Source organism: Lepisosteus oculatus, chromosome 8 (assembly GCF_040954835.1).
Source record: "Lepisosteus oculatus isolate fLepOcu1 chromosome 8, fLepOcu1.hap2, whole genome shotgun sequence".
Classification (NCBI taxonomy): Eukaryota; Metazoa; Chordata; class Actinopteri; order Semionotiformes; family Lepisosteidae; genus Lepisosteus; species Lepisosteus oculatus.
The window spans coordinates 9,851,927-9,867,177 of NC_090703.1; the positions used below are offsets into that span (position 1 = coordinate 9,851,927).

Below are 15,251 nucleotides of genomic sequence, written 5' to 3' on the forward strand. Positions count from 1 at the left end.
GGTTCAATCCTGTAACAAACGTTAAAAAATGTGACACATCAACATCTATCTTTTTATAATCTACTGACAGAAATTGGGCACTCAATTTGAGCATTTACCAGAAATCTAACAGGAATTCAGTGCTTTGATTTGAAAGCAGTAAACTGAAGCCAGAAACTGTGTATCTACTGTACTATGCTGATTTCCTTAAAGCACTTCATTTAGTTGCAGCTATTAAAGTCCTGCCCGAATTAGAAAATCGTTTTAAATCTTTTTCTTTGCAGATCTGTAGAATGTTATTGAATATCAAAATTGCAATCAAGAATTTATGGTTCATTTGTAAGGCTGTATAAACACAGGAGACATTATCATGTGGTTTCTTAGCATGGTTACGCTTAAAATTACCCAAGCTCCTCTGTTACACAACAAGAGCCACTATGAGCAGACCTTACGTACATGATGGTTATCGTGCAAGCAAAAAACCATCCCATCTGATTACAAAATGTTCTGTAGTTAATAACTTACAACAGGTCAGCTAACTATTGGCGTAATTTTCTGGTGTTTCTTCACAACGGGCCAAATCACCCTCAATCGTGCCCCCCTCCTCTGTTTACACCATTGTGCTCCGCCAATTTGTTTTCAATAGCATAGAAATCGGTGTTGTTACCAGCTGGGGAAATAACTAACGCACTAATGAAAAACAGCAAAAAGCACTTGCAAGGAATTGCTGGTCCCCAATGGGTATAGATCTGACAGCTGGAGTAAACAGTCCTGGTGCAAATTAGAACAAGTCGCTATTCAACAAGGGCCTAAGAACTGATAGCAGCCGGCAGGTTAGGTGAACTGTTTGCTCAAGCTGATGGCTTTATCAGATTGGTGCTGAGCCTGTGGACTGAGCCTATAGAGCCACCATCTGGCAGAAGGATGCTCTGAATATTTTCAGGAATGAAATGACTAATGAAGTCTCCTTGTTTATTTTTTTTTTTGCAATAGACATATATGTGTGCCATCCTGGAAAATGAAGATCTGGCCACGTAGTTTGTGAGTTATGGTTCGCTGTCCATCCTGTAGTGAGTTACAGTGTAATCCAAGCACTTCAGTGAGACTGGAGTTCCAATCGAACGTCTTTTGCAAACTTGAACTTAAGAACCTGTAGGACTTGGTGTCCTTTCCTCCCACAAATGCAGAATTGCATTTTGTGCTACTTCAATACGCACAGATGATCTGCTGGTGATGATCATACTCGTTCTAAGATGTTAAAAAACATTTTGCCTGAATCTGAATAATTTCAGTTTGTCATTATTTGCAGAGAATGTTAGAGCTTTTCTAAAGCATAATAGTCTTTTACAAGGCATCGAAAGGCTACAGTAAAAGAGGTGAGTAAACAGTGAGAGGAAAGGTCAAGATTCTCTTGAGGCAAGTGTTTGCTTGGCTTTCTGTGTCCTCTCCTGAAAACCCTGCGATTATTTGGCTGAAGAATGCAACAGCCCCAGAGCTCTTGGTATTCACATAGGAGACGGTTGTTTAAAACAGCACTGCCTGCTCTATCAGCGAATGTTATTACTTATAAAGTTAATGAATCGTATTCAGGGGGAAAAAACGGTTTTAATTGAAGCTTAAATGGTATCTTTAGAATAGAAACCCTGTGGGATTTCTTAACTAGTGAGTTAGAGGTCTGTCTGGTCTCCGTTGGTCCAGAGTAAATGATAAACAGATGAAGCCAGAGTTCCCTGACTAAAGAACAGCCTGCTTTTTTATTCAAGAGACAGCTTCTGGATTTCAACATCAAAATGTAGTCACAAAGAGAATGCGGGAAAGGGAATAACAATTACAATTACAATAATAATAATAATAATAATAATAATAATAATAATTGGACACTGGCTTAATAATTGGATAATGTGTGCATTATACTTTGTTATTTACGTAATGTGCATTTTGAACCTTGATATGAAAAGGAAAAGAATGGATTACCAGGCAGTAAAACAAATGACCTGGCAAATTTTAGATTTAAAATGGACGTCTGGTGGATTTTTTTTTCCGTTGCATAATTAGAAGCTGATCTGTTTTTTGCTGTTTTACACAAGTGTATACAAATTGCCCCTTTATCAGAAAGTCCATTTATTTTACAGCTGAGGATTTTGTAGTTTGGTTACAAAACCTTTTGATAACTGTAACTGCTCCTGCAGTGATGTTTATAATGAATAAATACTGTCTGTCTGCAGACATATTATCATTTTGTTGACAGTGAGTCAGGTTTTATTGCTCTTCGGTATGCACGTCTCATGCTGATAATGTCAAATCCTTACAGATGTCTTACAAATATCTGCCCCCCTCTGTCCCATACCTCTTTTGTCAGTATGCTAGATTTTGTTTTCCCTCTCTGGGGCAACTCTAAAAGGAATAAACCCCGCCAGATTTCATTTGATCGTGGACTGAGCCTTTCACCTTCAGAATGGTGTTGACTCCACTTTCCTTTTCAGAGCACGTGAAGCCCACATGCCTTTGGATTACACTTAATTGTACAGCCTTTCTTTGAGGTCTTTGCAAATGCTGAGCTGTGGAAACAGGGTCCTATCCACTGTGCTTTTTTCCTTTAAAATTTGATTTCACATTTGGCTGCCTTATTTGTGTTTATTCCAAGGTTAAATAACTGAAAAGATTTTGCTTCAGATGTTTCGTTTTAACTGGACATGGAGCCAATATCGGGGTTTTTTTATGGCAAATGATTCAAATATTATTTAGTTTTAAACCTGACTTTAATTAGGCAGCTTCTATTCACCTGCTTCTGTTTGGACTCCAGTAAGGCTGGTTAACATGGACAGATTTGTTAATGATTTACATAAAGTCAGAAAGACTGAATGAAGTTGTTGGCCTCATTTAAGAACATCGCTAAGTCTGCTAACAAGAGGAGGTAATGCAGTCTCTTTAGCTTATTTGGTTTGTGGTCTGACAAACTGTTTTTTGAATGAAATCATTAGATTAGCTTTGACAGCATGGCTGGGTAGTTTGTTCCAGACTCAATCCTCAATCTGAGAATCAGATCTTACATTTTTCTCTTAAGACTAGAAATATTCAGTTTCCTTGAGGCCAGGTACCTGATCCTAACTTGATCCTTCCCAAGACTACATCTACTGTATATTGCTTCACTGCACTGTTTAGAAGGTGAAACTTCTTCCCAGTTTTCTACATTGTCATCTACCAGGTGTTTTTCCAGTTTTCAGTTCAATCCGGATAGTTTGAATTTCCTTTACAGCTTCTACAAAACTCACTAATCCTCCTGTTTTGGTTATCATCTGTGAATTTTACTATCTTACAAACATGGCCAGGATCTAGATCATTGTTATAAATTAGGAAGAGTGGTATATATATATATAATATTTATAAATAAGGTCCTAATACAGATTCCAGTAGAACATACCATTCCAAAGGTTGCATTCACCCTGTCTAAAGCAATACACATCTGTTATAATGTATTGTCTGGTTTTCCATTCTGTTACATGGCAATGGAGGCCACATACTGTATATAAGAACTGTTCTGAACCTTGAAACTTCAGTAAGATCACTGCTGGGAAGGCTTCTATAAATGGCAGCTCCTAACTGACCCAGGCTGACAGACAAGGTGGACGATACCCAGTGGAAATCCCAATTAAGATATCTCGGTAGCGGTCTGCTGCAATACGTACTGACAGGCCCTTCAAAAGACACCACCATCTCAGAATTATTGGAGGTGTTAATCTTTGTATGTACTCGCATGGATAGAACATTTCAAGCCCATTCCCATTAGCTTATTATTGGTAGAAAGGGGTACAAAGCTTCCTTTTCTTTGTGTAGGACTGGCTTTCTGAATTACAAATGTATTCATTCCCGATATACGACTCCTGTTAAGCCTGCTAATCGCATTTATATATTGTCCATTAAATGTTACATACATATGGACAATATCGTACTTGAAGGTCTAAACCGTAGCATCCAGAAATTGGGATGGCATTAGACATGCTTTTTGGCAGCAGTCAGTACAAGCTGAAGGTCAAAAGCTGATCTATAATTTCCCCTCATTGCTAATTTGTGGGGCATTACTGCAATTATATGTTTTCAGTTTCAGGAAATGGGGAAATTTAAATATAAGATTCCTTGTTCCTTCTCTGCTAAACATGAATTGTCCTTTGTGACAGAGGAAGGTAGAATTGCTATTTCATGGCTATGATTAATGAAGGATCATTCACCCTTCAATAAGCGCTCCCTCTTCAGCTCTCACGCCAAACGATATATCCAACTATTTCCTTTATTTGTTCCCTGTCACCTGATCATGTGGTAATAGCGCTTTTGGTTAAATGAGGCCAGCCAAATAAAGTCTTAATGAAACAAAATTACTTTTTTTAAAATTAAATCCGTCTCGTTCCCTTAAACCTTTGAAAGCGGACGGAAGAAGATGATTAATCTGTAACATTGCAGACCTCTTTGGGTTTTTAAAAGGTGGGTCTTCCATCTCGCCTTGGTGCTCAAGAAAGAAAAGGGATGACCTTAGACGTGGAAGACAGCCCAACTAGTGCTGCACGCTACCATGAAGAAGCACCACTATTTATCACTGTGGTTTATTTTTCTGAGACAGCCTAAAGAAATTGAAAAGAAATAGTTTTTAAAGCAATACAGGGATAAATTGCAGGTTACATTCCACTTTGCCTTGTCTATGTGTGTGTGTATTCTCATCCTGATGTGTGCCTTGATACTGTTGTCGTCAGACAGGAATGTCTGTTTGAGAAATGTGTAAACAATGAACACAGCCCCAAATCACAATAGCTTGGGCTTTCACTCCCAGTAGCATAGCAACACTCAGAAAATAAAGAGCAGCATTCTATCTGAGCTAAAATCGCCACTTCACTTGTTAAAGCTGACCATTTCTCATATTAAGTGCCTTTCCTCTACCTAGCAATGTTTTGTTAACCATCCAAGCTTCACTGGAGTTTGAAGGAGAAGCTTTGTCCTACAAAAGTATTTGGAATTAATGAGAGGATAAGACGACTTAAAACTAACTCAAGGAGTCCTCTATTCCAGTGCACTTAAGAGGAGGGTTAGAGCATTCACTAGCAGAATCTATAGCATCAAGAACATACGTAAAACATGACTGGAAAAAAAACTACTAAAACCGACAGTGATTTAAGTAAATATATAAACTTGCATTTTTTTTTATAAATGTCAAGACATGATCAAGAAACTACAGAACTACCGTTGAAGAAAAACAATGGCGTTCAAAAGAAAATTGAAATTGTATTTTGCAAATGTACTTGACAGGGAAATTGTCGATGGCTTGTTAGATGTTACTGGAGCTTACTACTTTCCCATTGCACTGCGAGTTTAAGTTTACACTTATTCAGTATTCGAACTCCTAAACTAAACCTCCATCACGTCATTAATCAGCATATCCTTTTCCATATCAATGGGTAACTTAAAACAACTGTATGGACAAACACAGGAGCATGCTGCAGCAGCTACTAATTTGGCCTTCCTTAGAGTGCACTCAAGTGAATGCACTCTGGGAAGGGCGCGAATTAATTCATTCTAGTGCCCTCAAGTGTCCATGCTGTGCAATGACTATGTTGAGTCCCGCTATGATGCTCGGCAAATACCTGGTCAAGGCCCTCACTTGGGGTAGAACGGGTCAGTGGTTCAACTTTCCTCGCATTGCCATGCCTATGTGTTTTCTAAATGGTTTGGACAGATTCCAGCAAAATTCAGTAAAAAAAAAAAAACACCTACTTCAATTTTATGACATCTTTAAAATACCCTTTTATTCCAGAATACATTAAGGTACAATTAAAATTGTTTATACTTTTGGCTTCTGCATTAATCTTAAAGAGTCCATTGCAGTATACTTCAAGCATATGGTTTAAGTTGGAAAACTTTGAAAAACAAATCCAGGCCCTTGCAGGACTCCAGCTCACTTAATTTTCTGACTGCAACCCTCAGAGTTCTAAGAATATGAGACAAAGAATTAGGGCAGCCTCAGCTATAACTTTGCAACATCATAATTCTTTCTACACATTGCAATGCACTAATTATACTGCTGTTTACAGTCTCCGTGCATCATAGACTGTTAGTATTAACTTATAAATTGGAAAGACAATTCCAGTGACAGATTACTGGAAAGTCTCAATTAAGGAACAGCACTCATTCTTTTCTGTTAGAAAATAAAGCATTTTTACCAGTGAAGATACTGGGAGTTCAAATATTAAATATTTAATTCAATAGATGTTATGAAAACAATATAAATCAAATATCCTGTTTTGGCAAAAACTCAAGTCTCAAATCACAGGCTCCACGTGCACTCCACAATTCAAATATCTGATAGGAGTTTTACTATTTTGCAAGGATTTCTTTTTTTTTATTCAGTTCAACTTTTCAAAAAATTCTTTTGAGCAGCATCAGCACAAAATGAATGCACAAAAACAACTTTCATACTTTTAGTAAACGGAGTGCCCTGTACAATATACAGTATAATGTTTCAAGAGTCACTGAAGATATGTTTTTCTGGATTCTGTAAAACAGAGATGTCAGTCCCCCTACTGATGAAATTTTAAACATAGAAGAAATGTTAAACCTTTCTTTTCATGTATTTATTTTATTATATTTATACAGTAATGACATTTCCTAGCCAACAGTGCATAATTTACACTTACACTTGACAAAAACAGGCTTATAAACTGGGGTGTGTATGAACAAGAAAGTTGAAGAAAAAAATCACAGAACAGACATCAAACACTTTTCCCCTCTTGCTGAACATATTATTATTATTATATTATGCTGAAAAACTGGCGTGGTATAAACTCTTATGCTTATAATTGAAAACACGTTCTGTACTGCATTTCTTCCATTTTTAAGCATAAACAATGTTTCCCATATGACTTCCAGTAATTAAATTAAAATGGTTCTCAAACAATTACATCTTGCTCTACAACACAAAGTCTGGCAAAGTCCTCAATAAGGTTAGAACAAGCACTGCCAGACCAATTTTTCAAGAGTTTAGTCAACAGTGACTGGTGCATGTTAACATGTTACCTAGGGTAATCTAACACATTAGCCCAGACTATAAGGGAGGCCTGTGTCCTGACCTTGCTGTAGCTGTGTCTTCATGAAGATCACGTTCTGTGTGTGGCATGAAACGGTAGAGTATTAAGTGCCCCTTAGTGGCCAGCCAAGCAATTGCAGGCTGAACTAACTCCAGCGCTGGAGCAGCGGAGGGGGAAAAGGCCAGCGCTGGCAGAGAAGCAGAGGTCCACAGGTCTTCAGTGTGGGCGGAGGGGAAAGACGCGCGAGGAATCGGGTGCAACAGCATAACGCCAACAAGGGAGACTGCGGTCTTACGGGATCCTGCGAGCAGGGCGGGCCGACACTCAGCTCCGCCGACAGGATTCACTTCTCGGTCGAGAAGGCTCTCTTCATGAGCGGCGGGGCGGCCTTGCCCGCATCATACACTGCTTCTGGTGGGGGGCTGCTCAGGCAGCACCAGTCTGGAATCCTTCCCATCTGGTTGTAATAATCTCGAGACACCGACCGGCTACCCAGGATGTCTTGCAAGGCCCCAAATATAGCACCTGTAACCCCAGAACACAGTCCACATGGGAGACAGACCTCAGGGAGCACTGCTGCAGCAGTCTGCATGTCCTAGCATTCCTTTCAGAGCAATGACACTAAGTAAAGGTAAACATCATACACACGCTAAACAGCAATACCTCCCTTTACACCGATTTGAAATAGTGCTCTTTGACCTGGTCGTTGTTTTAATTCCTCCAAATTACTCCTGTGAAAGCAGGAATGTCTGTGATGCACATACAGCCCAGAGAGCAGCACCTAGAGTACACTCAGCACAGGCTGCAGTTGCACACCTTGTGATTATTTGTGCTAAGGGCAAAACGTAATGAAAACCATTCACTGCACAGCAAAAGCCTGTCAGAATGAAATCTCAAACATCATCAACGAGGTTTCAAGCCTGACCCACAATGTGGCAGATGCAGCTCCTCGTACGAAGAAAAAAAGAGGCTTTAACAAGAGCCGAAGTTTATCGATGCAAACTCCAAATAAACATTTTGCTGCGGAGCCAAATTTATTCATTTCTTCTTTAGCTATAAATTAAAAATAAACTCCTATTATTTTTACGTATTTTGATATAAACTCATATTTGTATAAGTTCTATTCTGTGATCAAAATATCATTAATGCCTTCACCAATACACAAGCAAAGTTCTCACACACACACACACACGAGATAGCATCACCCATTGAATCCAGGCTCTAATGGAGTCCCACTGTGCTCCTTTATTTGGAATGCATCTTTATTTGGATGCTTAATTGAGTAAAAAAAGAAATGCCCTTACTAATTTGCTATGTATTTTCATGAATTCGGAAAACTGAATGAGAAACTGCCATCTGTGACACCATGAGGAATGAAGGATATAGCACCCAGGCACAGATGGTCCACTCTGCAGTCACAATGAGCCACTGAGCCTCATCGGCAGCTCTCTGGGCTCTGTATGTGGGCAGACACCCAGCACCAAGACTCACCTCCCAGCCAGGCCGTGCAGTTGGGCTTCGCGGGCGGGTTGTGCAGGCGGAACGTCTTCGTTGAGAGAGCCTGCTGGTATCGCGGTTTCTCCACCAGCAGCCGGATCTCGGCCAGGAGACGATGCAGGAAGCCAGGGAGCATGGCTGTGCCGCCGATGATCACCAGGTTCTCCGACAGCACCTTGCGAGTGTCAATTGGACACTGGAGCACAGAAAATGTGGGTTCACACATCCTTCTCCAATTCTGCCAAGAACCTCAGTTCAGCTCTCGTGGGTCATTAGGGCACTAACAGCCAGACAAGCAAGACACTTGTTTTCTATATTGATTATATCTCTACACAATATCAATGGAAATGCACACATGCTGCTTGAGAACTAGGACAGCACAATGGTTCTGCAGCTGAAGGGCACTTCTGAACTTGGCTCACTTCAAAGAGACCAATGTTCTCATAAAAAGTCATTCAGGAGAAACAAACAAAACATTCTCATAAGGATTTAGAGCAGAAGAAAAAACGCATTCAAGTTTGTTTGCTTAATTTGCCAAATTTCTCTATTAGAAATGGAAATGCTACATAATTGTTAGCTCTAGGATAAAAAGATTACAACTAACGATTTTCATGGCAAACCTCATTTAAATGCATAATTTATCCCACAAAAAGACATTTTACAAACTTCAAGTACATTGCTTTCTGATGAATTCACAGGCGATACTAAACTATAACAGTTACCTTGATAAGTGAATCGAGTACTAAGGTGGCGACGGACTTTTCCTCGTTGTCTTGCTCAAACATTGTTTCGATAACAGCATCCCTTCAAATACAGACAACATTAGCAACTGATAAAACAACCCCACAGCAAGACACACTGGTAGAAGCCCCAAAAAGTGCAGTGAAGAGGCACATGGAAGTTCATGATTGACTGATCCCACCTGATTGATCCCTTGATGTGCAGAATCTTTTCTCCGTCCAACGGATAGTCAACATCAGGGGGTGGGGATGGACGCTACAGAGAATGAAAAATAAATGTACACCAGAAACTCCTCGTCATGGGAAGCCAAAATCAGTGAGGGGATTGGCCACCAACCAACCTCAGCTGTGCCTTCCAGGTTGAACCTTGTATCCTGGATCTTCAGTCCTCTCTGCAGGTCACTGACAAAACAGGTGCGCACTGCGAACACACAGCCCAGCATCAGTCCAGTGCACAGCTCGCACACGGCCAAGGGCTCCCCATGCCTCTTCTCTGGAACAAAGCCTCTAGTGCAACTCCCACATGTCTCAATCCCCATTTAAATCAACACTGCACGCTTCTATCCCCAGTTTCACCCTTAAAAGATTTTTCAGAGACTGGCAGGAAAATAAGTACAGTGTTTACAACTAAAGTGCAAAAGCAACATGCAGGTTTTTACGTTAATAAATAATGCAAGAGTAAATTAAAAATTAACTTAGAACCCTGAACTTTTAAAGTATGGTTGTCCAGAAGAGGCCTTTCTTAGCCTTCCTCTAGAAATAAACATGACTTAATGATGAAACAAGTTAAAAGATCATTTACATCAGTTTGTCCCTTCTCTGTTACCTAGTAAATAGAAAACTGTTTTTTTTAATGTGACTTGTGTGCAAAGAGTAGGACCACACAAATCTAGCTAATGTGTTTTTTTCAATCCCGATTTCTACTTTTTCACTCCACAGAGACAAATGGCTTCCCTTGTTCCACCTACCTTTAATGTCTTCAACTATTTCTTCAGGAATAGAACCTTAAGAGACAAAAGCAGAAGAATGTTGTGTTTCCCTTCCTCTATTTTCTCATGAATTTCTACATCAGAATCCCTTTCCTTGTATTTTTTCTTGCTTTGACTTCTGAGAGGACCCTGACTGGCTACAAACCAGTGCGCTACAGTGCAGGGACGCAGTTTGTGCTACAGATCTTTGTAGTGTAATTATCTATGCTCCTAAAGGAAGGTATGCATTGTTTAAATTTGATCAGTACAGTACACCACTGGAATACGCTGCCTCGAAACCCAGCGTGGACAATGTGTGCCATTTAAATGACAGTTTCAATTATTCACACATCGTGTCCTTCTCTGCTCTGCACGACTTAATCATTATTCATAGCACATTAAGATATCCACACACTCAAGTAACAATCAAAAGAGAACAAAATAGATTCACAGAGCTGAAATTACTTGATTGCACTGCTTGTCTAAGGGGTGCATATTAACTATGATTAGTTGTGGGGAGGTTAAAAAAGGAGATTATACCCTGTCAAAGCACAAATGTGTTCAAAGCAAAAATGTCAGATACCCATGACTGTTGGCAGACTCCGTCCTTTGCTGGAGTCAGTGTCCACAGTGCAGTGTTCCACAAGCATGTTCTCCAGCTCCCTGTGGGAAAAACAGGCACACAGTCACACCTTCGGACACAAGCAAACACTCCATCCGTACACAAAAAAAAGTAATCAAACACAATAAGTAAAGACCTAGCGGAAAACACAATTAGCAAATGCATTTTATATTCATCATCAACCAAACGAGCCACTTAGAGACTAACAAAATGGTGAATGACACTATGCACCTCTAAAATGAAGGTATAAGAAGGAATGGCCATCAGCCTTGAGGGGACACTTACCTGTGAATGGCTTTTCCTCCCAGAGGCAGGGCCTCCCAGGCTGACAGAATAGGGATCCCCTCATATACCTGTTTCAAAGCTAAGGACAGATAACACACTGGGAGCCATACAACAGCACAAACTCACTTTAGTTTTTCTTCAACATATTGCAGAAACCATTTACATGCTGCTTTAGGTCTATTACAATTCACATTGTGTAATCCCCACCTAACATTTCCAATGACTTGCTAACATTCTAAAACTTTCATGAATGTTATTTTAGCTATAGGATTTCTAGCTTCTTCAGGTCTCCTCCTCTCAACAGCACTTTCAAAGAATTAACACGAAATCTATGTTCCATCTCTCATTTTCACACGTATTAACTTGATTTGCATGGATGAAAAGATCTTCTTTATGTTTCCTTTTTGACTAATTTGGTATAGCCAAACTATTTACGTTCTAACCACTCAAACTATCCAGACCTCTACGCAACCAATATAATGCAGCTGTTGGTGGTGCTGCTGGACAAGTAGCTAGTACTCCTCCATCTGGAACAGAATTCTGACGCCAAAGCCACCAGTGCAGTGTGCTGTGAGACGTGCTATCTTTCAGGTGAGACATTAAACCAGTGCCTTGGACATGACGGATTCCACAGCACTGCTTGGAAAAGTGGGGGTGATAACCCTGCCATCCGAGCTAAATTCCACCTCCGGTCCGCGCAATCTTACCTCACTGAATTTTCTGGCTTAATTTGTTTAGGGAGGTAATTTCTCCCTTTCCCACCTGATCGGTTGTGTAGTGAAGGTACTGGTGCAAAATGAATACCACCCATAACTCAGGTGGGTTCTCCAGGTAAGCGGTCAATGAAGTAGGTTCTCCTTATGAAAAGTTCTATACAACACAAACAATTAGAATTATAACAACTTCCTCCCTCATTTTCCTTGTTGGATATCACATCTGAGAGGAAAAAAATGCCCCTCCCCTCTACTCTGCTAGTTCCGTGCTTTATATGTCTAACCCCGGTCTTCTCACTTAATGCACTTCTCTACAACCAGGCCAGGATACAGGCAGCACCAGAGTCTCTGTGTATCCGCAGTCCATCACCAGTGCGGAGTTGATGCCCAGGGTCAAAATTGACATGAGATGGCTGGGAGCAAAAAGGACAGAGGGGACCTGAGAAAGACCAGAACATGTTATAGGTTTGTTTTCACTGGAAGTATCAATACATTCAGATACTTTGGACTCAACAGGATTGATTTGCATCTACATCACAATGCATCTTTAATGCGTCACACAGGTCTTTAATGCAAGACCTATTCCAATAAGCATGTTGCTGGTATATGTAAATGGGACATTCTGGGTTTGTGTGTCTTGACAATACACTTGATATTTTAACCAAAAACAGAAGAGAAGCAGCCAAAAACTTCTAATCACACAGATTTCCCTTGCTTCGCTTCAAGAACACAGCCTGGTTCAATTTAATGCTCAAGCCCCTGCACTCTTTCAAGGCTATCCCTGTGTATTTCAGTGCTATACTTCTACAGTACCTCAAAGTGCTTGAAGAAGACCCTGCTGAGTGTCTCCCGAAAGTGAGAAGGGCAGAGAATTGATTCAATAACCACAACTCGCCTATCCCGGGGGTTCACCAGCAGATGTCTGCATTGCCGAGAAAGAAGACAGTACAGAGTTAGTTACCAGAAATCGACCCTGCTAGATAGGTTAAGACAGTTGAAATTCAGAAATCTGGAGCTAGATTTCACCCATGAAAATATGCTTGAGGGGGGCTGTGGACTTCTCTTCCCCCAGCGTACTACTGTACTAATGGAACAAGTCTACGCTCTTAAGAGTTTCCAAGTTGAAACGGCTCAGACTACAACTAATCAAAGCAAGCGAGAGGAGCACGTCAGCACCTGAAGTACAGCATATGGATGAACTCCTTGAGGTTGGAGTACAGTTCCTCCGTATTGATGTTGTACTGAACCACTCTGATGGGCTGGAACAGACAGGAACACACACAGGAATTAATAATCCCTCACCCTTCCAGTCAGTGCTATTCCCTGCCTAACAGCAAGCGCTGAGGGGGAAGTGTATTTTTGCAGAAATACGGTCATCGGATATTAAACAATTATTATAGCATGCTTCACCAGGATACTTTCCTGTGACTAAAAAATACTTAAGTGTTCCATACCCCTATGTTTGAAAATCCTCAAGACTGAGAAATACAAAATTGCCATTTTTATAACTCATTTTAATCTAGTTCTCTACTGTACATTAACGATTTTCATGTACAATGCTTTGTGAAGGTCGATTTTCCTCTAAAGGTGCACTTGTAATCGAGAACAAATCATTTGAATTGACTTGATCGATCTTCCAGCCTCACCTGCTGGAGTCCTGGTTTCTGGATTTCACTAGGGATGATGCATCTGGGCCCCGTTTCACCAGCAAAGCCACATCTGGGAATAACCACAATCAACCCATTTCTGTTGTTACTTCCAATACAATTAAGTTTCAGTAGAGCGCTATAGGTTGATTTCACTCACTTGTGAAGAGCAGTTCACATTTACCTGTGTACTCGGTTGTTTGGACTAGCCTAAATTAAGCCACATCCCGCTCTACAAGCAGAATAAATATATTCTACTGTATATTTAAAACAACCTGCTTCCCTACTGTATCAATACCATGCAACCGTGTACACACCAAGCACTTGTGGTGTTCTGACAAAATTAAAAATATGTAACTATCTAAAATTATTTTAGCATATATGTTACAGACTATTAACATACAGTATACAGGTATCATAAGCTATGGAAAAACGAAGGTGTTGCATTTTCTAAATGTGTATTCAATAATATGAATCGCGATACCGATACTAAATTGACACTGCTATTCCTTCAATAAAAAGGAAAACAAATCTTACATGCAATTACATTGCATATACAGAACTATTCCTTTCAAAATAATGGACAAAAACAGACCTCCACAACTGTACTTACTTCGTGTAGGCAGCTCCTAGATCTATCACGACAGCCGTCTTCTCCCCACCGCTTCCCAGACCCTCGAATAGCGGCATGTTAGACTATAAAACCAAAGTTCACTCTAAAATAGGGCAGATTTTTCTTTTCACAGCTTCACAAAGCAAAATTGTTCAGAACAGCAACACAGATAATTCAGCTGGTGGTGACGATGATGTATTCTGCAGTTTCTTCCGCCCTCAAGCGCGCAGGGGGTTGTGGGATATAAGGAGTTCCGGAGCACTATTTCTCCTTACCCAAACAAATGAATTGTTTATTCCTCTCACTTTAAGCTCTATCGCTGTTAAACATCTCCATTTAGGAGCAATGGTGGCATTGGCACACTTAGAGGACCCCTTCCTAATACATAAATATAAATTCTGCAACATTCCAAGTATTTTTTTCTGAACGAATAATATTTTATTTACATGTTATGTATAAAGGCTCTTAGTATATCAGTAGGAAAGCTTCATTTTCAAACGGACGTAATCGTCGAAGTGTTTAAATAGACACGAGAAGCAATTTTTTATTTATTTATGCATAACAAAATAACACAAATTACAATACGAGAAGCAAATATACCATCGAGCAGATAGAGGTAAAGGAATCTCCGGATCTGTCCAAATCCCACAACTCCCCGCGCCACACGATTTTTAGTGTTTTTTAATTTTTTGTGTGAGTGACGTCGGAGGCTATGCAGTGAGTCTGGATGAAAAAAAAAATGAAGATTGTTAAAGGATACTGTTACTGCCTTTATCTTTTAGATTTAATTATATAAATCTAGTTTGTTTCAAGAACCATAAAATAAAGCTCAATAGCTATACATCTCAAAATCGAAGCTTCCATGTTTACATTGATTCCTGTAATCTTCCAGAAACCACAAAAGCAGGGGCTTTTGTCGTGGGCTATATTGTATTTATACGACATAGACCCGTGTTATTTCAGGATTTTTTTTTCAGTTATTCATTTCTGGATGGGACTGGTTTCATGTAAAATGTATTTGAAAATAGAGTTGGAAACGCTGCTTAACAACAGCAAGAACTGCAACGCTAATTCAAGTATATAGCTACACACTTTACATACTGTGCATAGTCCATACCAAG

The 15,251-nt window shown here is 39.9% G+C and overlaps 1 protein-coding gene across 2 annotated transcripts; it reads right to left on the reverse strand.

Moving 5' to 3' along the window:
* Positions 1-5,741: 5,741 nt before the first annotated feature.
* Positions 5,742-14,746, reverse strand: actr10 (actin related protein 10). Of its 2 annotated transcripts, XM_069193188.1 has the most exons (14): positions 14,131-14,746; positions 13,518-13,590; positions 13,048-13,130; positions 12,685-12,793; positions 12,203-12,310; positions 11,159-11,226; positions 10,835-10,914; positions 10,252-10,287; positions 9,625-9,704; positions 9,466-9,539; positions 9,266-9,347; positions 8,538-8,739; positions 7,342-7,571; positions 5,742-5,950 (listed from the first exon to the last, which is right to left on the reverse strand). In XM_069193188.1, the coding sequence occupies exons 1-13, from the start codon at positions 14,205-14,207 to the stop codon at positions 7,390-7,392; spliced, it is 1,254 nt and encodes a 417-aa protein (XP_069049289.1). In that variant the 5' UTR covers positions 14,208-14,746; the 3' UTR covers positions 5,742-5,950; positions 7,342-7,389. The 2 variants fall into 2 exon arrangements, with proteins under 2 accessions (XP_069049289.1, XP_006632279.1); XM_006632216.3 differs by lacking the exon at positions 5,742-5,950 and having other exon boundaries at positions 6,425-7,571; positions 14,131-14,745.
* Positions 14,747-15,251: the final 505 nt, after the last annotated feature.